Consider the following 24,866-nt stretch of genomic DNA (forward strand, 5'->3'; position numbering starts at 1 on the left):
AGGGAGCTACAGCAGAGTGAGTGACTCCTTGCTCAAGCCAGCGACTTTGGGCTCAATCCAGCAACTTGGGATCAAGCCAGTGACCATGAGGTCATGTCTATGATTCCACGCTCAAGCCTGTGACCCTGCGCTCAAGTTGGTGAGCCTGCGCTCAAGCTGGTGACCTTGGAGTTTTGAATCTGGGTCTTGGGCATCCAAGGCCAATACTTAATCCACTGTGCCACCTCCTGGTCAGGCATGAGTGTTTTGGTTTTAAAGGAAACATGCTCATACAGAGAGGGGAGGAAAAGAGTGCATGGTTGAAATGAGGGAGGGCGAGGCTCGCAAAGTATTCAGTTTGCATTTGCCATTTTCCCTTAGCTAAAGAAGGGATTGAGGTATGGGGCTTATGGGAAACAGAAGTAAAAACTGGAGGTTGGAAGTAGGACAGATTTTATACAAAGGAGAGTTGGATGAAGCGAGAGCGTTCCAGGATGTGGCCCCAGTTTATGGAGCAGGGCCATGCTGAGGTTCAAGGGCACAGGAGGCCGAGGTGGGCAGGATGCCGGCAAGGTGTCATTTTACAGGGAGAGGCTTCTCTCAGAGGGCTCCCAAACTCTCCCAGTCATCATGACACCAGAGAGGCCAAATTAGAACCTGAAGTTTATCTTGTGATTATACAGTCAAAGCAAAGGGTATTTCACTGAGAGACTTTGGGGTCCAGGGACATTAAAATCCCCTCCCTGGACAGTGCTAGTGCAGCTCACTACACAGCGTAACAAAGTGATCAGAAACCGGCCATTGGAGCCAGTCTGAGGCTTGCATCCTGACTTCACTGCTTCGTAGCTGAGTGAGCAGCATCACGGTGCCTCAGTCTCTCCATCTGGGAAGTGTGTCTAACACTAGGACCCGCCTCAGGGGCTGCAGTAAGGGTAATAAAAGAGAAAGCATGGCTGTGCTTAGTACAGTGCCTGGCTCATGACTGTGATCATAACTGCCAGTTATTAACCCATCCTCCCCCTTTTCCCTTTTTACTGACTGTCTTCATTTTCCAGCTGACCTATTGTTTAATTCTTTAGCTGTGTTAACACCATTGTTTTTGCTGCCGCCTTAACAAATACTGTCGTTCAAATGTCCCTGGCAGCAATTCTTGGAATAAAACTCCTTCAGTTCCCATTTAAAGCCTGTGGTATATGCTAATGCTTTTTGTGCTGACCAACACCCTTCATTATGGAGAGATTTCTTAGAAAGCCATTGTATTCCTGTGTGTGTGTGTGTGTGTGTGTGTGTGTGTGTGTGTGTGTGTGTGTGAAGCTGCTGAAGTCCTGGTAAGAGATTGCTGGTGGCCTGGGGGCTTCTTGTGTGTGGACAGAACGAGGAAGGTGCCTCACCAGGAATGCTTAAGTCTGGAGAACACGAACCCAGGACTTGTGGAATGTAGGGAGAAAAGGGTCATTTTTAATGCCCTTCCTGTCATCACTGCTGTGGCTTCTACAGGTATAAGTTTGGGGATGTGTATGTATGTATGTGTGTGTGTGTGTAAATACATGTGTGGTTACAAGCTGAGGGCGGGACTCCAGCTTGTTTCTGGTGCCGGTGGGGGAGGGCACAGGGACTAGCAAATCCCCAGTGGCCTGGGTCACTGTCTCCTGTTTGCCGTGCAGTAAGTAAGGTTTGCTTTTATTTTACAAGAACAATAATAATAAAGCTACAGCTTCTAATTGAATAGGTCTTTTTCTAATGCTAATTAATGCCTTTCTGAGTGAGCAAAGGAAACCATGTCAATACAATAATTACTTAAAATAAACTCATTGGAGTGGTTTCTGGCAGTGTGCCATGATAGATTTCCAAACCAGAGTTTGAACCACCGGTTTGGGAAGCAGATTATTGAAAATTGGGGTGGCCCTGGAAAATGCCGACATGCCATGTCCCTGAAAATATCGGTTAGAGATAAAGTTTGAGACCATTTTGACCTGGGAGACCAGTTCAGTTCCCTGGTGATAGTTCCCTGAGGCTTTCAGGACACTGAGAAGTCAAGTATGTGGTCACAAATATAGACAAAGATGCAGTGAAGATGTGTGGGGTTGCCGCTGGGATTGGCAGGATGTAATCTGAAGTGTCTAAAGGGAAGGGGAAGGCAAAGATATGCAATACAGAATAATATCTATTGAATCCACAGCCAGGAAGCCCTCTGGGGAATTTGTGTTGAATACTATATTTTCTGTGATAGTCTTGAAAGGATAAAGTAGGGGAAGAATCAACACACGCAGAGAAAAATGAAACAATTCCACTCTCAGCAGGCTCAAAGTCTGTATAACTGTGAACCTGAAAGAGGAGAGGGAACAGGGACTTGGCAGCATAGTGAGAATTGTCGATAGGTGCCACTCAGGTGAGTTTCTGATTGACAGCGCTTCCGAGAAACATGATTGATTGCCCAGAGGCCCACTGCCGCCTGCAATCATGCCTGCACTTTGTGGTTATGAGTGTCAGGAAGACCTAATTGCCTCACCAGCAACAGCAGAGGAAACATTCATTAGTGGAAATATCATTCTTCATAGAAGACCTGAGAATGGAGGCTCTGGATTGAGAGGGCACTGTTTTAAAATCACGTGTGAGGAATGCGGCTCACAGCCTGACCTCCCCAACGCAAGTAAAATAAATTCTAGTATAAACAAAAAAAGAAGCACCCCGTGATTCGATCGTGTCAATCACACATAGATTTGCAGTCCTTGGCAATGGACGTGTGTGGGATGGGGTGGGGGCGGATGGCACGAGGAGGAGGCCATGGTGACTGTGATGTCGTAGCTCTAAGGTTTGTCTGATACTCTCTAGTTTTCTGTTGTTGGTACCTTCATATTTTAACCTTGGCATGAGCTTTCCTGCATTTCTGTGGGTTTCACAGTTGCTATATTGTTGGGGAAAAATTAGTAATACATTTTTTCAAGTGACTAGAAATAAACAAATTTTTCTTTGGGGGCTATTATAATGATTATTCCTCAACAATATGCATGCATATTTAATTTAATTATATTTGCAGAGGGGGTGGTGGTAGTTATTTCAATCCATCTTGCTCTCTTGGAAAGAGGCCCCGAGCTCTGACTTTAATATGCCACTCTGGTTTGCTTAAATTGATTTTGAATATTACCGTGATTGTGTTTTGTTATGAATGTAGTTTCTCCTGGTTGAAATTAAGGTGGTACATGAATCTCATGTTCTTCTCATGGGGCCACTTCCTTTTTGCTTTCCTGATTTATATTTTTCAGTCCACAGAATCTGAAATGCAAATAAGTAAAAGCAAATGTTGGTGGGTAAGGTAGACAAGGGGGTTGCAACATGTCATAATTTGTTGCAATTAATGTCGGAAAATTCCCTAATATGCCAAGAACACTAATTTAATGTTGAATTTAGGGATACAAGTGGCTCCTTAACATCTTTCAACCTCAGTTTTCTTCTCTGTAAAATAAAGATAATAGTACCTCTCTTCCTCTCCCTTGGGAGTATTTTAAAGATTAAATGAAATCAATAGAGCATTGCTGTACAATGTACTTTACCATTGTCTTTGTCAAAACAATAATCAACAACTCTAGACCTAAAGCCTGGGGTTTACTCAGACCCCTGACCTGCTTGTAGGGCCTCAGTTGCTTTTTCCAGTTTCTCTTTTAATCTGAGAGGCAGTGTGTGGAGTGGTTAAGAGTTGTGGATGTTAGAGCTGGACTACCTGAGGTGAATTCTAGCCTTACCACTCACCTTTGGAGGGACCTCTGTGAGTTATATGTGTTCCTTGCCTCAGTTTCCTTATCTGTACAATGGGGATAACTATACTACTACTTTATCGGATTATTATAAGGATTAAATGAGCTAATATGTTAATAACACTTAGCACGCTATATAGGAAGTGCCATTTAAGATTTGCTAATATTTTTATAACATTAGTGTTCTGACTTCAATTGATTTCTCCTTTTTATCTATCATCATGCTCCAAATCTTTTTATTATCTTTTGGTTAATACCCTTCTCCAACTGCCTTGGACAAGACTTTCTTTAAGCCTTGAATTTTGTTTGATTTTTACATTGAATTAGTTATTGCTACATAACAAATTACCCCAAACTCGAGCAGTTTAGAACAACAAACATTTATTATCTCACAAAGTTTCTTGGGTCAGGAATTAAGGTCAGGCTTAGCTGGATGGTTCTGGGTCAGGGTTTCGTACGAGGCTGCAGTCCAAATGTTGACTAGGGAAGTGGTCACGTGAAAGCTTGACTGGGCTGGAAGATATGTTTCCAACATGGTCACTCACAGGGCTGGTGGCAGGAGGCCACAGTTTCTCACAACGTTGGCCTGTCCATTGGTCTTCCTGAGTGCCCTCAAGATATAACCTGGCTTTCCTCAAATCAAATAATCCATAGAAAACAAGGTAAAATCCACTTAACCTCAAAAGTTACAAACTGTCACTCCTGATGAATTTTATTGGTTTTGTAGTCCAACCCTGATACGTTGTCTGAAGGAATTATAGCTGTGCATGAATACCAGAAAGCGAGGTTCACTGGGGTCTGTCTTAGAAATTGGCTAACTCCTACATTTAACTGATGCTTAGTATTACTCCTTCAGACCCTCCCTAAGTGCCCTACCACGATGTTCATGCACTGTCTATAGAGCCGGTCTACGGAAAGCAGGGTGGCGCAGTGTAGCAGAATATGTGGCCGGATGTATAGGTGCTGGAGCTTGACAGAACAGGATTGGAATTCCTGCTCCACTTACAAGCCCTGTGGCCCTGAGCACTGGCCTAGTCTCTCCTAGTCTTAGCACACTCATCTTAAAACAGGCACAGTATCTACCTTGTATCATTGGCAGGATCAGCAATGATTCCAGAGCCTAGATGCTGACTGGTACAAACTGGGGTTGATTCTGTGATAATGTGATTATTATCATCATGTGCTACATTGCTAATGGTTCCTTGATTTCATAAGCTCATTTAAAATGGACTTTTTTTTTTTTTTTTTTTTTTTTTTAGTGAGCAAGTGAGAGAGAGATATATATATAGAAAGAGACAGGGACAGACAGGAAGGGAGAGAGATGAGAAGCATCAGCTCATAGTTGTGGCACCTTAGTTGTTCATTGATTGCTTTCTCATACGTGCCTGACTAATGTCTTGTCCTCCAACCAAGACAGTGACCCCTTGCTCAAGCCAATGATGTTGGGCTTCAAGCCTGTGAACTTTAGGCTCAAGCCAGTGACCTCAGGGTTTTGAACTTGGGTCCTCAGTGTCCTAGGTTAACGGTCTATCCACTGCACCACTGCCTGGTCAGGCTAAAATTGCTAAAGGACGTGTGTGAATTAAGGAATTTTTGGCTCCATGGTGGGCTGGGTTAAAGGGCTTTTCAAAAAATGTGTGTGTGTGTGTGTGTGTGTGTGTGTGTGTGTGTAAAACATGCACACAGCTTGCTTCTTTAATCTGGAAAAGTGACTTCTGTGAAACCTTCTCGGGTCAGAGAGTTGCAGCCAGCATTAGCAGGTACAGCTTGGAGCTGGGCTGCATTGCAAGCACCCCTGAATGGCTGATTCTCACCATAAGAGGATCTCTTACTTAGCCGGACCTCTTATGTGGGCAGCTTCAGCTTCCTTTTGTTAAATTCTGGCATGTGCTGGACACCATGTTAAACACATTGCTCATATTCTCTCATTTATCCTCACAATAAGCCGTGGAGACAGGTGGTGTTATTGTACTCATTATGAAGGGGAGAAAACTGAGGTTCAGAGCCATTAAGAGACTTACTACAGGCGGCATGGCTGATTGTGTCACCTACATAAACACCAGTTGTTAATACTTTAATTTCTCTGAAATGAGCAGTAAACTGAACAGTAGAACAAAAGCAAATATTTGTTGTCCTGGGTTAACTTCCCAGCTGACCAGAATAGTTTCTCAATAAGATCACTGTCAGGGATTTGCAGTGTGCTTCTTTGATAGAAGCTAAATATCTCCTTAGCTCAAAAAGCCACATCTTTTCTTTTCTTTCTTTCTTCCTTTCTTTTCGCTTGAAAGTGGCTGTTATACTCCCACTGGCCATAGGTGTTTTCACACACAAGTTGAAAATAACAGTGACACAACTAAATAAGTGACTTGGAATTTTTAAAAGTCATTCTTTTTACAGAATTCTCAGCATATTTGAAATGCATAATTCTTTTATGTATTTAATGCACTTAAGGTTTTATGGAGCCAGGACTCAAACCAGCCCTGTCTGGGAGGTTGTGAGTGGTCCCTTGCAGAGCACTCAGGACTCCTACCTGGCCCGCCTGGCAGCGCCCGCCTCCCCTTGGGCAGTCCCTGTGCCCTCCACCCTCAAGCCAGGGTCCTGCTCCTGCTGGAAGTCTGGCCCCCGTGGGGCAGATTACGGATGGAAATAAACACAGCTGGGCTGAGGCTTGAAAAACAATTGCTAGAAATTTGTCTTTCTCTGGCTTTTTCTAGTTGCTAGCCTATTTATTTCTTGATTTTTTTGATTTACAAAATTACACCCTTTGAGATTCATTTGCTCAGAGGGTAGGTATACAGCTAAACAGACTCTAAAACAAAACAGCCCCAAATGGAGGCTAGTGTATTTGAAAAGTGCAATCAGCAGCCCAGCAGGCACAGCCAATTTGGGTGAGCTTGTGAATATTCTACTCAGCTCCATTAGAGACAGAGAAACCTCTCATCCCACATGGAATGGTGATGAGATGCTAACCTCTTCTTCCCATCAACACAGAGAAGGGCCCCCAATACCACATGTTGTCAAAATGAAGCCTTCTGGGACTGAGGGTCAGTAATATGCCATGCATTTTAAATTATGGAATGGATGTGCCTTGGAATAAAGGTCTTGGGCTTCTAATTAAAAAAATAGATTTTAGAGAGAAAGGAAGGGAGACAAAAGAAACATTGATCTGTTTCTGTATCTGCCCTGACTGAGGATCAAACCCACAACTTTTGTGTCTCCGGACGGACGAGGCCCTAACCAACTGTTTAGTCAGGGCCAGCGGCTCACTTCTCAGGTCTTAGTTTCCTCTTTCTTGCTAGATAGCTCAGCAGGAGTCAGTGATTGGTTTACAAAGAAAAGGAAGGAGATGGATGATCAGAGACAAATATAGGCTCCCTCCAGGAGAAGTGTTTGGCAGATATAGGGTAGAGCTGTTTGCTGCTCTGCCTCTTACCTCCTGATGCCCAATGTTAAAAAAACCTATCACAGTTGCCCTGGTGGGTGGGATAGCTCAGTTTGTTAGAGCATAGTCCCCATGTGCCAAGGTTGCAGGTTTGATCCGTGGTCAGGGCACATGCCAGAATGAACCAATAAATGTATAAATAAGTGGAACAACAAATTGATCTCCCTCTCTCTCTCTCAAATCAATAAATAAATTAAAAAAAGAAACTTTCACAATTGAAGAGTTTTCTGAAAGAAAGGTTTATTGAGCCGTGTTCTAGCAGGAAGGACCAGGTGCTGGGGCATGCAGTCTAAGCCACCAGCAGCCGGGCACTGTGGGGCAGGCAGCATGTCCCCTGTCCTGGAGCTGATGGGCGCTTTCATACATTCCGTTTGGGGGAAGAAAGGTGTAAGTTGTTTGGAAAGAAGGTACGTTGGCTACAGATCAGTGATGTGGGAAAAGGTGACGTGAGGGCAGTTCTAGGGCAGGTGGGATCTAGTGGTCGGCAGTAGACGCCTGGAAGTTAATTAAAAATTCCCACAAACATTCAGGAATGTGAGCCGTCTTTGGTGAGTGGTCCCACATCTATTAACTGGTTAACAGTTCTTTTTTTTTTTTTTTGTATTTTTCTTAAGCTGGAAACGAGGAGGCAGTCAGACAGACTCCCGTATGCGCCCGACCGGGATCCACTCGGCATGCCCACCAGGGGACGATGCTCTGCCCATCTGGAGCACTGCTCTGTTGCATCCAGAGCCATTCTAGCGCCTGAGGCAGAGGCCATAGAGCCACCCCCAGTGCCCGGGCCATCTTTGCTCCAATGGAGCCTCGGCTGCGGGAGGGGAAGAGAGAGACAGAGAGGAAGGAGAGGGGGAGGGGTGGAGAAGCAGATGGGCGATTCTCCTGTGTGCCCTGGCCGGGAATTGAACTCGGGACTCCTGCACGCCAGGCTGATGCTCTACCACTGAGCCAACCAGCCAGGGCCTGGTTAACAGTTCTTGTGTCTTTCTCTCACTCTCCAGCCTACTGTGATTTTATGTAGGACATCTCAGGAGGTTTCTCTTGACCCCACTTCTGTACCTATTGGGGTTTCCCTTCTCCGAGGTGGCTGTGATGATTTAGCTTTTGTCTGAGTTGCTGGATTACCATGGCTGAGCTTTTCCTGGGAGGCATTTGCAATTATTGCAACTTGCAGAAAAATAACTGGGGTGGCTCCGTCTCTCCACCTTTACAGAAATTTCCGTTGACCGTAGCATTTCTCATTTCATGCGAGAAGAGGCATGATTTATGGGACCTGTTTGGTTTCAGAATGTAGCTTAAAGGAATACATTACTAACAGGGACCTGAATGCTACATTACCTATTTTTAGATAGGCGAATCTTAATTGGAAACAAAACAAATAGAAGGCAGACGAAGAATGAAAGGGAGAAGTTATGCTTTCTTCACAGGGAAAAATAACTAAACTGAGGGGGGTTGCAGGTTTTTATTCTTAATGACATTTTCTTCAAAGGTTTCATTGGCAGATGTGGTCACCTTGGTGAATCGTGGGCTCTATTGTGTTGTGGGACCAAGCTTTAATTTTTTATCTTCTCTGTCTTTCTGAGAAGAGGCATCTTAGAAGGCAAATATGTTTTCTTCCCGACTGAGCTAATTTTATCCCATTTCATTATCCTCCATTGATTTGCTTTCCCAGGTTTTGAATGAAACAGAGATATATGTGGCTGTTTGGGTACTTTGTGACACCTACGTAAACACCAGTTGTTGATACTTTAATTTCTCTGAAATGGAGCGGTAAATTGAAAAGTACAACAAAACCAAATATTTGTAGTACTGGGGTCATTTCCCAGATGACTAGAACAGTTTCTAAGGAAGATCACATTAAGGATTTTCAGAATGCCTTTTTTTTTTTTTGTAGAATCTCAGTATCTTTCTCTGCCCAAGAGACCACACCTTTACTTTCTTAAAAAACAAAATCTGCATAGTAACATCCATTTGACATATGTGGGATCAATCAAGTTGAAAACAAGTGCAACAAAATTAAATGACTTGGGTTTTTAAAAAGTTACTCTCCTCAAAAAAAAAAAAAAAAAAAAAAAAAATTAAAAGCCTGACCTGTGGTGGCGCAGTGGATAAAGCGTTGACCTGGAAATGCTGAGGTCGCTGGTTCGAAACCCTGTACTGGGCTTGCCTGGTCAAGGCACATATGGGAATTGATGCTTCCAACTCCTCCCCACCTTCTCTCTCTGTCTCTCCTCTCTTTCTCCCTCTCTGTCTCTCTCTCCTCTCTAAAATTAAAAAAAAAAAAGTTACTCTCCTTTATACAGAATTCTCAATGTATATGAAATGCACTGTTCTTGTAAGTATTTAAAAGACATGAGGCTTTATGGAAGAATCATTTTCATGCCAAATGTTCCCGGTAGCTGAAGTTCAGCTCAATGGTGAAAAGGGAGGGAACCTGAGAGTCGCACAGAAAAACAAAAGAGAAAATTGATTTGGGAAAGGTTTCTCCTTTTCATTTTTGGGGCTTGGTGGTTTTTTTTTAGATGTGCCTGAAAGCCTCAGTAGGATGCTGTCTGATTATAGTGTGGCCTCACCGCTGTGAGAAACATTAACGCAGTCAGGCTGGGTATTTATTACTGACAAGGCCAAGAGTTGCACCAAATTCTAACATGTTTCATAGGGAACGAGGTTTGAGTATTTTTTACTGTAAAATGATTTCCACGAACATGAAAGATTAAAATTACTTCCACAAGTCCTGTCCAAGAGGTGAATGGATTTATATGAAAGAGAGCTGCTTTGTCATGTCTAGACCTATTCTGGGCCCTGCAGGAAACTAATAAAATTTTATTCATTTCTATACACCCAGAGGAAGAAAACCAACTCTACTGAGCACCTATTAGGTACTAGGCATTGGGAACAGAGGCCAAACACAAAGCAGGAAACATATTAGGTACTCAGTATCTTGCAGTGAGGTGTATTGGTTAAAAGTGGGATCTCTAGAGCTAGCTTTCCTGAATTTGAGTCCCCACGCTGTCACTTACTAGCTGATTGATCATTACAGCATAGTAATTGAAGATTACTATGTTTATAAGTCTCAGTTTCCACAACCATAAAATGGGGATAAAAACAGTCATTTAATCACCCTAGAAGGTGAGCAGCATGACAGAATCCATGTCATGCAGTATTATATTATCATTGTTGTTACAGTAAAATGGGTGAACGAATGAGTGGATGGTATTATTAGGGCCCTGAACTGTAGGGTAACTGAACTCCCTCGTTCATCCCTGGAAGAAGTGGGGGCCCAGCTGTCACCAACATTATATCCCTCCTGGTCAAGATGCCAGATGTATGGGATTGAAAGTGGGCTCTAGCAGACCCTAGCCTGGGTTTCTTCATCCCAGTGGCTGAGATTTTTGACGGCTATAGAATTTGAACGCTTTTCTGGATTGCCCTCTTTGAGTTCCACTTCCTTGTGTGTGTTGAGCACGTACAAGTCAATGGATATTAGACCCATTGTTGTTACTGTTGATATTTAATTGCATGGTAGTTTTGGCAGAAGAAAAGCATTCCTCTTGAGTGTGAAGAGGGCTTTCTGCGAGGTAAGAAAATGGTGGGAAGCCCTATCCTGGGCACAGGATAAATAAAAACAAATAATTTCCAGGAGTTAAGTCTCCTCTTTCCCTGAGGCTCTCTGGCTGCAGTAGTTTATTTTCATTATGTCTCTTATAAAGGCAGCACCATTATCAACAATGGGAACAAAAACTCACGTTTTTGCTTTTTACCATCAGAAAGTTCCTTAGGGCCCATAGACTCATTTAGGAAAATTCATGTGCACAAAACTCATTTGCAAAAGCAAATAAAATATGTGATCACAAATGCTCTTTACCTGACTGGCCTAGGGGACCAGCTGAAAATGAGTCCTATGTCTTGATGTTTACTTGCATAACTTAGCAGATGCAGGCTGCCCAGTCTCTCCCCCCAAACAAACCCTTTTTGGGCCATTTATGTCAGACTACTTGAATGATCTGAAATCTTGGTGTAACTCAGTTGGTTGTTAAGTCACTGTAGTGACCTGTCAGTTTCCTTTTTGAAAAATTACATTCAATTGTCATATCCCATGGCTTTGAAAATATCTTTGAGAATTCATTCATTAAGATGTCCAGCCAAGGAACCATGCCTGTGTGTAGTCGAAGTCTGGCTGTTACGTCTTTTGGATTATCTCTGCTGATTTCTTTCCTGGTAAAAGTTTTGGCGACAAGTGTGATGGGTGACAGTGCCTAGGGCATCTTGAGTTGAGATAATTAGAAAAAAAGAAACCCTTACCTGTAAACTATGTAACACATAAGGACAAATGAAGCTGCCAGAAAACTTACTCAAACTGCCAAGGCTTCCAGTTGCTTTCCCATAGCAATGAAAACACATGACGCAGGGGTGAGGTAAAGGGATATACATCTTCCAGACGGTCTGATATACCATTACAGTTTTCCCCAACCCTGAAATTTGTGGCTTGTTTTGGCCTGATTGGTTGATTTACTTAATTAACAAACATTATTTACTGAATAGCTATGTATTCCAGGTTCTGCTCTGGTTGGCAGAGATATAAAAATAAAGAAAACAAAAAATTCCTGCCTTCAAGGAGCATATATTGTAATGAGGGAATACATTTAGCAGAGTGATGTTTTTAGAAATTTTACTTCTTCTCTTTTTCTTGGGCATTACAGATAGTATTTTATTATAAACTTATTGAGTATCCTCTATGGTATGATTTCTGAAGGGTGATTTTATCAAATGTAGGAAGCTTAGAATTTTTTCATAGACTTTTAGAAATCAATAGAAAAAAATGGCATTTGCTTTTGGTGTAACCATAATGGAATCCATACACCCCACTTAAGATATCTATCTATCTATCTATCTATCTATCTATCTATCTATCATCTATCTATCTTAAAATATAATATACTTATAGACATATAATATAATATATATTATATATAAATATATATATTATAGATATATAGATTTTTTTTTCCTGGCTTGTAGTGGCCACAGTTTTTTTCCAGCCTCGGGGACATAAGCCATCTTCCTGTTGAACACTCACTGACTATAGGCTCTGCTATGGAGATGCCTGGCTTCAGGCGCTACTATTTTGTGATGGTGGTACAAGCCAGAAGAGTGCTGTGTGACATTATGGTCACTGGCTATAGTAACAGTCGTGAAGACTGACTGACATTTTGCATGCTGTTATGGCACCTCAGTTGTGAGAAGTGTCACAAATGCTTGGTAACAATGAATAGAAAATTTTATAAATGATAAATATTTCTTTCAAAAAATTAAATTAGGTTAAAATCAGGATTAGACTGTAATAATGTTAGAATAATGTCAATTTCAGTGTCCTATACTCTTTTTTTCCCCCTTGGATGGGAAGAAAGAGGGTGAACTGCAGAGAGCTCTTTCAGTGGTGGGAGTCAAATAATTTAACAACCAGTTCTCTGCCCTAAGGACCATTTTAAGTATAGAAAAATGATATACCAAAAGGTAGTTTATTGTTTCATGCATTTAGTACTTAAATAAGAACAATAAGAGGAGTACACAAAACTAGATTATGAGAGTTTTAAAATATTAATGAAAAAATATTAAATCATACTGACAAAAAACAATAAAATTATTATTTAAGATATTTCCTTATTGCTTCTTGATTGGCATCCTCACTTGCAATTTTTTTCACCTATGGATGGAATGAACATTACTAAAGGTGCTTAGAATATGCTGTTGCACAGATGAACGTTAAAAAAGAGTAAGGAGGCCCTGGCCGGTTGGCTCAGCGGTAGAGCGTCGGCCTGGCGTGCAGGAGTCCCGGGTTCGATTCCTGGCCAGGGCACACAGGAGAGGCGCCCATCTGCTTCTCCACCCCTCCCCCCTCCTTCCTCTCTGTCTCTTTCTTCCCCTCCTGCAGCCGAGGCTCCATTGGAGCAAAGATGGCCCGGGTGCTGGGGATGGCTCTGTGGCCTCTGCCTCAGGTGCTAGAATGGCTCTGGATGCAACAGAGCGATGCCCCAGAGGGGCAGAACATCGCCCCCTGGTGGGCATGCAGGGTGGATCCCGGTCGGGTGCATGCAGGAGTCTGTCTGACTGCCTCCCCGTTTCCAGTCTCGGAAAAATGAAAAAAAAAAAAAAAAGAGTAAGGAAAGTAAATTTGTGATTTCCACATTGGGCAGCTGCCCAGGCACCCACCTTAGAGAGAACCATGATTACAAGTGCCATTTTAACAACCAGTTCGCTGAACTCAACAAAAAGTTAGGTATCAGTTCTGTCAAACTGGTGCGAACCAGCTGAATCTGGCCGCTGAGCTCCTTGGGAATTGTGTAGAATTCAGGGCGTGCATAAGGAGTGCAGCACGCACACCTCCTAATTCAAGAAAAAACAAAGGTAGAGACCTCCAGCCTTCATGTCCCCATAATCTTTTTTTAAAGGCTCTAACCAGACCCTTAGAGTAGCTGCTAATTACTAATGGAATTTTACATTCACCTCTTCTCATTTCCCTGCTGCCTAGAAATGTCAATCAAGAGAGAAATGTCTACCATGGGGAAGGAGAGACAAGATGAGGCAGAGATGAGAGGGGTAGTCTATTTCAGGCAGATGAACAGTTCTTGAATAAGTGAGGCATCTCCTGCTGCTAGAAACACAAAATGAAAGAAAATAGAAAATGAGTTCATTCCTAACTATTTCTATCAGATTCACCCATCCCCTTAACCAATTCACTGTTTACCTTCCGCTCTGTTTAGTCCTTGCCACCGAGGAAATCCAACTGTTTTCAAAGAACACAATCTATATGGTATTTCAGCTAGTCTGATGATCTCAATGTAAATATTATCAATTGCAGCCTGTCACATATTCCTCCACTGAGTAAGTGAATTGCTTCTCGACACGAGTGTCTTTAAAGATAACACAAGCAGAGAAGCTGCCATCTCACACCAGCAATTCCAGCAGCAAGAACTCCAAGAGGCAGCCAGACATACCACCATAATCAAATATTTTCCAATCCCCCCAAACTAAAAAGAAAAATGTATAAGAAAAATAACTTGCTGTTGAACCTGCTACAGAAAAAGATCAAACAAACAGTTAAATAAAACGAAAGCATTCATCTGGCTATAGAAAAACTCCCAGCAGTTTCACCTCAGTGGGGTACGAGTCCCTGGATTTCAGTGTTCAGAATGTATCTGTTGAACAACTTTGCTCTAACAAGCTCAGGACTTACACAGAATAACATCTGTACCTGCCCCCAATTAGGTTTGTCTATGCACTTTCTACTCTTTCTTTCTCTGCACGGACAAGACAGGTTTTTCAGAATCACCCCCCCTGCCTCTAGGAAGAGTGGGATTTAACCTCACAGGCAGAAGGATGCTTCCCACAGCCTTCAGTATTTTCAAAGAAAGTTCTCCGTCATCTCTGAGTAACATAGTGCACCAGGGAGTTTTCCCCATTGTCAAGCCCATCCCTACCGTGACCAGTTTAGTCCTTTCCCTAGTTCATCTTCACTGAGCACTGGTTCCCTATTGTGTTTGTGAAGGCTTTGCATTGGGGGGCAGAATCTGCAGTGAATGGAAACCACTGAAAGTGACATCTGTGTTTCTCCAGTGAATTAGGAATCTGTGAATAACAATTTTGGCACTGGTTGAGAATTCCAGATCTCAACTAATTCCATTTCAATGAAGGAACTCCCTGGCGATCTAATGATAATGTTTGCATATAGTTAGTGTGTTGAAGAGTCTCATTTTGTTGGGGTTTACACCTGCATAAAATGGTTTCCTTTTCCTTACTCATTGCATTCAATGGTATTGTGTTGAATCCTACTTTCCTGCTGGGAAGCAAGTTCCTTAGCAACTTCTAATTTCCGTCATTTTCAATTATTAGTATAGTCTCATTTGGGTATTTAAGACCTAGTCTCGTTCATTTAGAAAAAGATTAATATCAAACTTCATTCAACCTGTATCCCCTCTTCCCTCAGTTATTTGTGGTGTGTGTGTGTGTGTGTGCTCACTCTGGCTCTGAGACGCCTTGTCTTTCTTCTTCTAGAAACCAGTTCCTCTGGAGTTAGGGCTAAGAGGAGGGCAGGGGAGGTTGAGGGGTTTTTACAGGATTGTTAGAACATCAAAGATGGGCAGGCCTCAGGCCACACGCACTGTGGTTCTTTCTGGTGGGGCGGTCTCTGTAGAAATGGTCCCTATAAAGTGTTATCTATAGTTTTCTTGGGGCAAGACCATTCCCTCCAGCCCCACCCTTGCAGATATGTGCCCAGCGCCCCCTTGGCCTTGTCAGTGGTCACATGAACAGCTCTTCTCTGGAGCATGCATAACTTGGGCATTCCTCACGCACCTGCACTTCAGTGCTTCTTTAGCAGGGGTGCTGGGAACTCCTCAAGAATAGAGCCAACAGGCGGGGTGGGGTTTCCCGTCCTTCCTCCCAGGTGCACCACATTGGATCCCATGGAAATCTCTAGATTTTGTTGGGTGTCAGGTTCCACGTTTACATGAACTCAATTTTCAGATGACGCATGGGAAGGATCCCTTGTCCTCCCACAGCATGTCATCCTCCTAGGCTTCCAGACCCACTCCCAGGACTGTCTCACTACTGTTCCTCTCTGCTGGTGGCACCAGGAACAGCCTGTGCTCCTGACACTCAGCGGAGTCCAGCTGGAAAATGTGATGCCAGACCCCACCTCTCTGGGGCTTCTGCAGTTCTTGTAAATGGTTCTCGTGATGCAGCCTGCCCCCTCACTTAGGGAAGTGGAAGTCCTGCCCTTCCCCTCAACGCCTGGCCTCCCCACAATCCTGTGCATCCCGTGTTCCCTGTTAGACTGGTGCACCGGTGGGGACTGGGGTGGGCAGAGTGGTCTGAGAGGACTTTGTTGGTGGTAGGGCCATTTCTGATGCCTCTTAACAAGCCTTGCAGGGAGATGGTTGGCTCTGACTGCTGGAGGCTTTCTCTAGAATGAAGAATTATTAGGTGACTTTAGTTTAAAACACAGAAGAGTGTTTTAAGACACTGAAGTCTATGCATTATAATATTTATCCACACATAGATGCTATAATGATACATCTTAGACACTTAAAAAATCATGACACTGCTCTGTCATCTTTTCATATACAATTCACAGAGCCCCATGAACTTCAAGTATGAAGAAGTATAATAAATTCTGATTTTCTCCATGACTACAAATGCCAAACTTCCAAGTTTAGGAAAACAGAATACACAGGTGCTCTTGCACTCCTTGTTCTGTCAGGGAACCCAGAACTGCGTCCGAGGCTTACTGAGAAGGTTAAAGGGGTGATTAAATATGAAAGTATCTACAAAATTACATGATCTACAGATATATGCCAGCATCCTGATTACATGTAATTGTACATGAGATTTTTTGCATACAAACATACATACCTATAAATCTTATTTTAGTTTGGTATGTGAACATCAACTGGTGTCTGGAATGCACTTTTTATTTTATTAGTATATACTAGTTAATTAAGATGACAGCTAGTCTTGAGCTAGACTTGACTTACTGAATGTTAAACCTAGCACTATGACATTAGGCAATAGCTTGATCTCCCTGAGTCTCAATTTCCTCACCTGTAAGTGGAGATAATAATAGTGTCTACCTCATGGAGTTGTTGTGGGAATCAAATGGGTTAGTTCATATTAAAACACTTAATCTTAACAAGGTGTCTGGCACCATAATCAGCTGTCAAAGATGAGCTATTATTATATATACCTGTCATAACCATATAGAAAAATAGAAAATTTGTTATCTTTTTTCATATTTTGAATATTTTAAATAGCAATCAAATAGATAACATTAGCCTTTATTTTATGGTGAAGCTGATGTTTAAATATTTACCTTAAAGGTTCTTGGGGGGGTGAGGTTAGAGCAGTATGAGAAATCTCTTAATATGATTGGAATCAGATTTTACCCAATCAGGGTAGCAGCACTATATTCTGCATCAACCATTCACTCAAAACAGCAGGCTAATTAGTTACTCAGGCAGGACAAATGAGTGGAAACAGACGAGAACATACATGACCATCTGTGTTACCAAGATCTGTACACCTCTTTCTTTCTATTCTAACTCACATTTGCTTTCCAGAAGGAAAACATATATTCAGCTCCCTTTTGAAAGCCTGCATATTTGCAGATTGGTATCAAAGGGAAAAGTTTGACCTAAGGATTCTTTTCAAATGGCTTCTCAATATTTCATTTACTGTTTCAGCCTCATCGCTTTCCTGCCTTCTCTCTGTGCGCAACCCTGATTAGCTTTATTGGCTTCCCCGACTCAAATTGATTTCGTCGAATTTTCTGGACCATTTATATATTTATTTCCTTATGTCCTTTCTGTTTTTATCTGTCCATTTCAAGCTTTCATTCTACATGCATCACAGATGCTAAGTCTTAGCAGCCTTGATCTTCTCAGCAAATATTCGTCAGGTTGTAATTTTTTTATTTGTTATCAACACACAAATTTAAACAATGTAATCTTGTTTTTTGGTTTGTATAAGCCTTCCTTTTGTTACTAAGAAAAAGCAAGTGTTAATTTCTGATTTTTCCTTTCCTGTGTTATTCCCTCATCCTTCATGTACTGAAGTTAATTAAGAAAATAAATTGGGGCAGTGGGAACCTTATTGGACCTGCACTTTAAACAGGAAGTACTTTGGCAAGAGTACAAGTCTGTACAGGGTTGGGGGCGGGGCTCAGTTTGCTATCCTGCTCTTGCTGCTGTCCTCCTTCCTGGCTTTGCTATGAGGGACAGGGTGGTCCCAGCTTGTGGAAGGCATCTCACCGCTTCCCTGAGCGGCAGCGGCTGGCCTTGCACAGGCTCCTGTGGTGGCTGCCACTAAAGGCTGGTTATGTAGACTGCTGGGACAGAATTCTTAGTTTTATGAGTATATATTTGGACTTCCATATATTGTGTGCATATATTCTGGGGCAGAATTTCTGATGAGTGGCCAGGGTAAGTAAGCAGTAGGGGATGTGACAGGTGGCTGCTGAGCATGTCTTGGGAGGTTTTCTCAAACCCTAATTTCATTCTCCAACTAGATATTATGATCAGAGGCTAAATTCAGATTCTAGTCCCACAAGGAATACTGTAGTTTGTAAGAGTTCATGTTAGTGTTCCCCTCCATCTCCTGGCCCAGTCTGCATCGGGAGCTACGCTCCCTGCTCACAGCTGCGTTTCTTCCTCTCCTGTTTTTCCATCTGGGAGCTTGTAGATCACACTCAACCCACAAGGCTCAGCTTAAGTTGTGCCTTCTCCAGGAAGCTATCCTTGACCATTCAAGCCCAGGGCCACCTCTCAATAGTCTAAACCAGGCATCAGCACACTGCTGCTGACAGGCCAGATCTAGCCCACTGCCTGTTTTTATAAATAAAATTTTATTAGAACATATAGCTATGTACCTGAAACGAATACAAAATAATGTTGAATGCAAACTGTAATTGAAACATAAAATAGAAAAATATAGATAATTTTTAAATAAAACATATAGCAGCATTCTTTTTTTTTTTTAAATTTTGTCTGTGGCTGCCCTCAAGATCCACAGGGGGAGTTGAGGAACAGTGACAGAGTCTGTGTGGCTCACGAGCCTAAAGTACTTACTTTCTGGACCTTTGCAGAAAAAGTTTGCTGACTACTCTCCTCAAATGAGAGGGCTTAATGTGTGCACCTCTCAGCATGATGTCTAATAAATGCTCCTATTTTGAAGTTTGCAAAACTCTCAGTTTTAAATTTAGCATAGTCTTTTAGTATTATCCCAGACATTTGCTCACTGAACAAATAATCTTAAAATTACACTTGGAGATTGGGATGAGTTCCTCAGAAGAAACAACAAGCAATTTTATTTTCAAGAGGCAACATTCATTTGTTACTGTTGTTGTCGGTGATTGCAGATAAAGCTCTCAGAGCTTAGCTTTGTACCTATACCAGCTCCTTCCAACCCAGAACTCTTCCTTGCTATGGGTCTCAGTGTAAGAACATACATCCTCTCAAATTTCCACATGGATGTATGAATATGGACTTAAACCATTTATATGGACATCTGAACACACACACAATTTTGGAAGGCTAGTATTTACTATAAAAAATAATACTGTACTAGGGGGATACCCTTAGACACTCAGGTGTCCCACTTTGTAAGAATCTGACTTGCGCTAGGTATGAAGGTAAAAATATACTTCACTTAGTGACTCAGAGACAGATTCATTCATTTGTCTTCTCTCCTGCCAGCGGTCAGCCCATCCCCAGGGTGGAGTACACTGAGGAAGAGACGAAAACTTGGGGCGTTGTATTCCGGGAGCTCTCCAAACTCTACCCCACTCATGCTTGCCGGGAGTACTTGAAAAACTTCCCTCTGCTGGCTAAATGCTGTGGCTACAGAGAGGACAATGTGCCTCAACTTGAAGATGTGTCCGTGTTTCTGAAAGGTAAGACTTCATACAGGCTTATGTCCTGGTCGGCATCCTCATATGCCTTCGAAGTATATGCATCTCCTCCTCTGAGTCTGACCCGCCTGCCTCCCTCTTACAAGGATCCTTGTAATGATATCAGCCCCAGCTGGATAACCCAGGATCACCTCTCTGCCACAAGATCCTGAACTTTATCACACTGGCAAAGTCCATTTTGCCACATAAAGAAACATGTTCAGGCTCAGGGGATTAGGACATAGACATCTTTTTGAGGGCCATTATTCAGCTCATACTATGTCTCCAACTATTGCCACTTCTAGCTTTGTGACCCATTGTGAACCTGTCATTTTCTTCTCATTCCAATGCCACCACCCAAATTGAGGTCCCTATCATTTTATAACCTTGACACCTGTATCTCTTCCCCTCTACTTTCCTGTCCCTTGCTTCTACATAGAGCTCCCTGGCGTCTCTGCTTAGAAGGTATTAGTACCTCTCTCTCTCTGTTTGTTAAGTGAGAGGCAGGGAGGCAGAGAGACAGAATCCCACATGCGCTCCGGCCAGGATCCACCCAGCAAGCCCACTAGGGGGCAATGCTCTGCCCATTCTGGGGCCACTGCTCCATTGCTTGGAAAGGAACTATTTCAGTGCCTGAGGCGAGGCCATGGAGCCATCCTCAGTGCTTGGGACTAAATTGCTCAAACCATTCAAGCCATGGCTGTGGGAAGAGAAGAGAAAGAGAGAAATAGACAGAGAAAGAGAGAAAGGAGATAGGGAGGGGTGGAGAAGTAGATGGTCACTTCTCCTGTGTGCCCTGACCGGGAATCGAACCGGGGACTTCCACACTCCAGGTCAATGCTCTACCACTGAGCCAACTGGCCAGTGCCTCTCTTTTGTTTTTATTGGGGTTGGCAAATATTTTTTTTATCTGTAAAAGGCCAGATAGTAAATATTTTAGGCTTTGTAGGGCAAGAGGCAAAATTGAGGCTCTTATGTAGGTACTTATATAACCATTTAAATGTGACTATTAAAGAATGTAACAACTATGCTTAGCTCATGGGGTGTACAAAAATAGGCAGCAAGCTGGATTTGGACTACACGTCATAGTTTGCAGATCTCTGGTTGATATTATCAAGTTTGGAACTGCTCAGCGTCAATTCAAGGCCGTGACTCAGCTCTCCAAGTTTGTCTCTCCTGGGACAGTGCTGCACAGCCCTCTGTTCTAGCTGTAGGCTCTCTGCACCTTTGCTTACACTCGGCGCCTTGCTAGACACCTACTCTTCAAGACTCAGAGCAAATCGTCCCTCCTCTATGAATCCTGATTGTAACAGCCATTAGGACCTCTCCCACTCTGCTTTCATTCTAGAGCATGTGTGGATCAGGAGAGAGACCGGCATGGTCTGACTGCCTGTGCACTGAGAACCACACCTAGCACGAAGGGAGGGTGAACATTATCCACAGTGTTTGTTACCAAGAGTGAGAAATAGAGAATCAGCACTTATTTACACAATGCCTGATGTTATTACTTAACTAGATTATCCTTTCCGTAATAGCCCTGCCTCTCACACATCCCTTTTTGTTTCCACAGTTATATGCATATTATACATTTACCATGGGCTTGATTGCTCATACTGTATATGGGGATTGCTTTTTACTTCATTGTTTCTCAAACCCCAGTAATTAGAATACCATCTCATGATTTTTGCCAACTGAATGTGTTTATTATGAGTGGTGGTATGGGATAGCACAGATTCAGGACGAGTCTGCGTTCTGCCAGCCCCTAGCTATGTGACCTTAGAGGAGTTACCTTAACCTCTCTGTGCCTGTTTCTTCTCTGCCGATGAAGATAATACTTTGATCTATCTTACAAGAGGCTGGGAGGGGAAACTAACTGATAGAACTTAAAACCCTAACATTATTGCTTGACACACATTAGGCATAGCAGAGTCTTAGTTATTATTACTATTATTGTTGTTATTGTTTTTATGGCTGTTTTCACAACCCCCATTGAACTGGATACTGAGAGAGCAGTTTATGTAATTCATTGGCACAGAGCAAGCCTGAAGTCAGTTTACTTTTTATTTCTTTTAATTGATTGACATTTAAAACACCTAATTTATTTAAAAAGGAAACTTTTAAAGCAATAGTATCTACAAATTCAAAGTTCTTGATGTGATGGATACATGTTTTAAAAATTTATATAAAAATAACATGTATAACTATTAAAACTGAGAATATTCTTGTGCACCACCATTTATGTCTCACATGTGGGGCACACTGGTTTAACTGACTCAAAATAGAAAAAGAAGCAAATACACTTATCTTTTTGATATTCAAGGGGAAACAATCCAAAGCGAAAGCTTCAGAATTAGGGGTCTGAGGAGGCCTGGGGACATAGTTATTTCTATGTAGACAGCAGAAACTCCAGGGGGTCTTGTTATATAAGCTTAACTATTTGTTTGTTTGTTATAAACCATTTCTGACCATTCTAAGGTGCTCTCCGAAGGAGGGGAGGTTTTCGGAATGGGAGCCTTCACTGGTGTCTGAGATGAGAGGAGCCCTCTTCTTGTAAATTTTTTGGGCCTCCAGGAGAAGGAAGCAGTGGGTAGCCCTTAAACTGAGAACACAGATGATCCACCCACAGTCTAATGGACTTGGCAGTATAGAGCAGTTTCACAGATTTTATTACATTCTGCTTATTTTATTCCCACTTACTATAAAGCAATAAAGCTTGTAGCGCTTTAGAGTACCTTTTCAAATTGCAGTAATTAATGTGACTGTTGTCATAGTATCACAGAAAACAACAATACAGAATGAAGGAGTTAGGTGGTGCTGACAATAGAAAGCTGAAATGGAAACATTCTGTGATGCTAGTGAAGAGAGCTCAGGAGCTCTGCTACCTGACCTCAGAGCCGAGAATGGGTCCTGACTTGGGGTGTCTTTTCCAAAGATCCCAGGTAATACGTGGTGAGCGGCAGGTTAGATTGTAATCCTCTTCTGTGCATTTAAACTTTCTTAGCCTAATCTGGCTTCTGTATTTAAATCCTTAAATATTTTTCACCTCTTCTTCCATTTTCATAAATGTCTTGTTTCCCTGGAAACCATCATTGACAGTGTAGTTTAGTAATCAGAAGCCACAAGCATAATCATTAACAATACAGTTGACCCTTGAACAATGCAGGGGCCCCTGCACGGTTGAAACTCTGCACAAAACTTGATTCTACAGTTGGCCCTTCCCATTCCCAGATTCAACTGACCACAGATCAAAAATGCTGCTTTTGATCTGTGGTTGGGAAAACACTGCTGGGAATGTGAAAATAGTTTTTCTGATCCATAGTGAGTTGAATCTGTGAGTGTGAAACCTGCAGATAGGAAGGGCAGACTGTATTTATTGGAAAAAAAAACCATGTGTAAATGAACCTGGGCACTTCAAACCCATGTTGTTCAAGGATCAATTGTATATGTCATTCAATTGTCAAGAGTTTTAGGACCTTGATCACCTTGTTTTCTTATAAATAATAGGAAACCCTGCTTGAGCCCTCTAATCCTGTTGGCCTATTATTTAGTTGGCTCTTTCTGTTGCCTCTTTAGAAAGATCTGGCTTCACGGTGAGGCCGGTGGCTGGATACCTGAGTCCCCGGGACTTCCTGGCAGGGCTGGCCTACAGGGTGTTCCACTGCACCCAGTACATCCGGCACGGCTTGGACCCCCTGTACACCCCAGAACCGTGAGTACCCCCACTGGAAGCCTAGGCTGGGTGGCGACCTCCACGCTGTGAAGTGGTTAATGCTCGTTTTACTTGACAGTGGCCTAGGCCCTCTTTTCCTCCGGATTTCATCCTTCTAGCCCTGAGAGGTGCAGCACTCACCTGGAGAAGGAAGGGCTCATTGAAAGGTCAGACTCCTCGGCTGGCTGTACGGGGCTCCCAATCTTCTTTCCCCAGCTTGTCTCTCTAACTTTATCCCAACAACAAACCATTCCTTTGGCCGGGCCGCTGAGGGCATTGCTCCTTAAGCCTTGTGCCCTTTCCAGAAAGCCGCGATCCCTACAGACTGAGGGGGCGGGTGGGCAATGCCTCATGAAAAGGAGCAGGGCTCACGCTGGAATCTCAACAAGAGTAATTTCTGCGTTTCACGCTCAGCTCTCTTCAGCACATCTAACCCACCTAGCAACCCTATGGTGTAGGCGCTGTTTTTATCTCTGCTTTTACCGGTGAGGAGACTTAGGCACAGAGAGGCAAAGCGTTGACACGCGTGCCTCTTCCGTGGGGAGGCTCGTCTCACAGCCATGGTACCTCTATGACTAATGCTCTCTCCTTTGTCCTTCCTTCACCCTCACACTCTGAGCTCCGTGCTCTGCGTTCCCTGCTATCTTGGTTTCATGGACACTCCTCCAGCCCTTCCACCACCCCTCGATTCACACGGGGTGTATGATTCTTCTTTGGCTCTGTCAGTTTTCCTCAAGAGAGTTCATCTTTGGGTTTTTTAATCCTCTATCTTCTGGATGACGGGTGGGTCAAGAGTGCAGAGACAAGCAGGTATGATGCGGTACTGCTCTATCACAGCTGGGCCAGCGGGTAAGCAGTGAAACCCTTCTTGTTAATGTCTTGGCCTCATGACACATGGTGTTGTACAGTCTCTTGATATGAATCAGCCTGGGTTCTTTTCCTGAACTTACTGAATTTTCCATTGCCTTCAACATGGACACAAGTTTATCTTCTCTGGGAAACACACTTTTGCTATCTTGTGCACAATCACTCCTTCTGCAGGGATTCTGTCATTTACTCTCCTTATTATCTCTATTATCCACGTGTGACATGTATTTTACCATGCTAGCTTTAATGTGTTAAACTGTGTCTTACACCTTCCCTGAAATCATAAACTACTTGTGTGCTGAGTGATACTTCATTTTGTGCTTAAAAAAAAAACAACAAAAACATTTATTGGAAGATGACTATGTGCTTAGATTGTCTGGGAACAAGAAAAGGTCCTCCCTGCCCTTCTGGAAGAATGGGAGAGTCAACAGTTAGCATGATGTAATGCTGGTGGCTGAGGCCAGGCTGGTTCTCACTGAATTCGGGCAGATGGTAGAGAAACTGCGGAGCCGGAAAACATCAGGCCATACCCGTTTATTGGAGGCTCACAAAGACAGGAGAGCGAATAAACAAAGAAAAAGAGCTAATAAACAAAGGAAAACCTGCTTTTCGCAGTGAAGGGCAAGGGAGCAGGATATCCGCACCTCACAGTGGCAGGAGAGCGATCTGGAGAATCTC

General features: G+C 42.9%; 1 protein-coding gene and 1 long non-coding RNA gene across 2 annotated transcripts in view; one reads left to right on the forward strand and one right to left on the reverse strand.

Moving 5' to 3' along the window:
* LOC136324837 (uncharacterized) overlaps positions 1 to 9,325 on the reverse strand; it is a 457,224-nt gene extending 447,899 nt beyond the window's left edge. Inside the window, exon 1 of the long non-coding RNA XR_010729148.1 lies at positions 9,262 to 9,325. This is a non-coding gene — a long non-coding RNA (uncharacterized lncRNA). The remainder of the gene's footprint in view (positions 1 to 9,261) is intronic.
* Positions 1 to 24,866, forward strand: part of TPH2 (tryptophan hydroxylase 2) — a 150,760-nt gene that overhangs the window by 14,906 nt on the left and 110,988 nt on the right. The window contains exons 6-7 of the mRNA XM_066258260.1: positions 19,419 to 19,615; positions 23,186 to 23,321. Coding sequence (XP_066114357.1) covers positions 19,419 to 19,615; positions 23,186 to 23,321 — 333 coding nt within the window. The remainder of the gene's footprint in view (positions 1 to 19,418; positions 19,616 to 23,185; positions 23,322 to 24,866) is intronic.

This window comes from Saccopteryx bilineata, chromosome 2, assembly GCF_036850765.1.
Source record: "Saccopteryx bilineata isolate mSacBil1 chromosome 2, mSacBil1_pri_phased_curated, whole genome shotgun sequence".
Lineage (NCBI taxonomy): Eukaryota > Metazoa > Chordata > Mammalia > Chiroptera > Emballonuridae > Saccopteryx > Saccopteryx bilineata.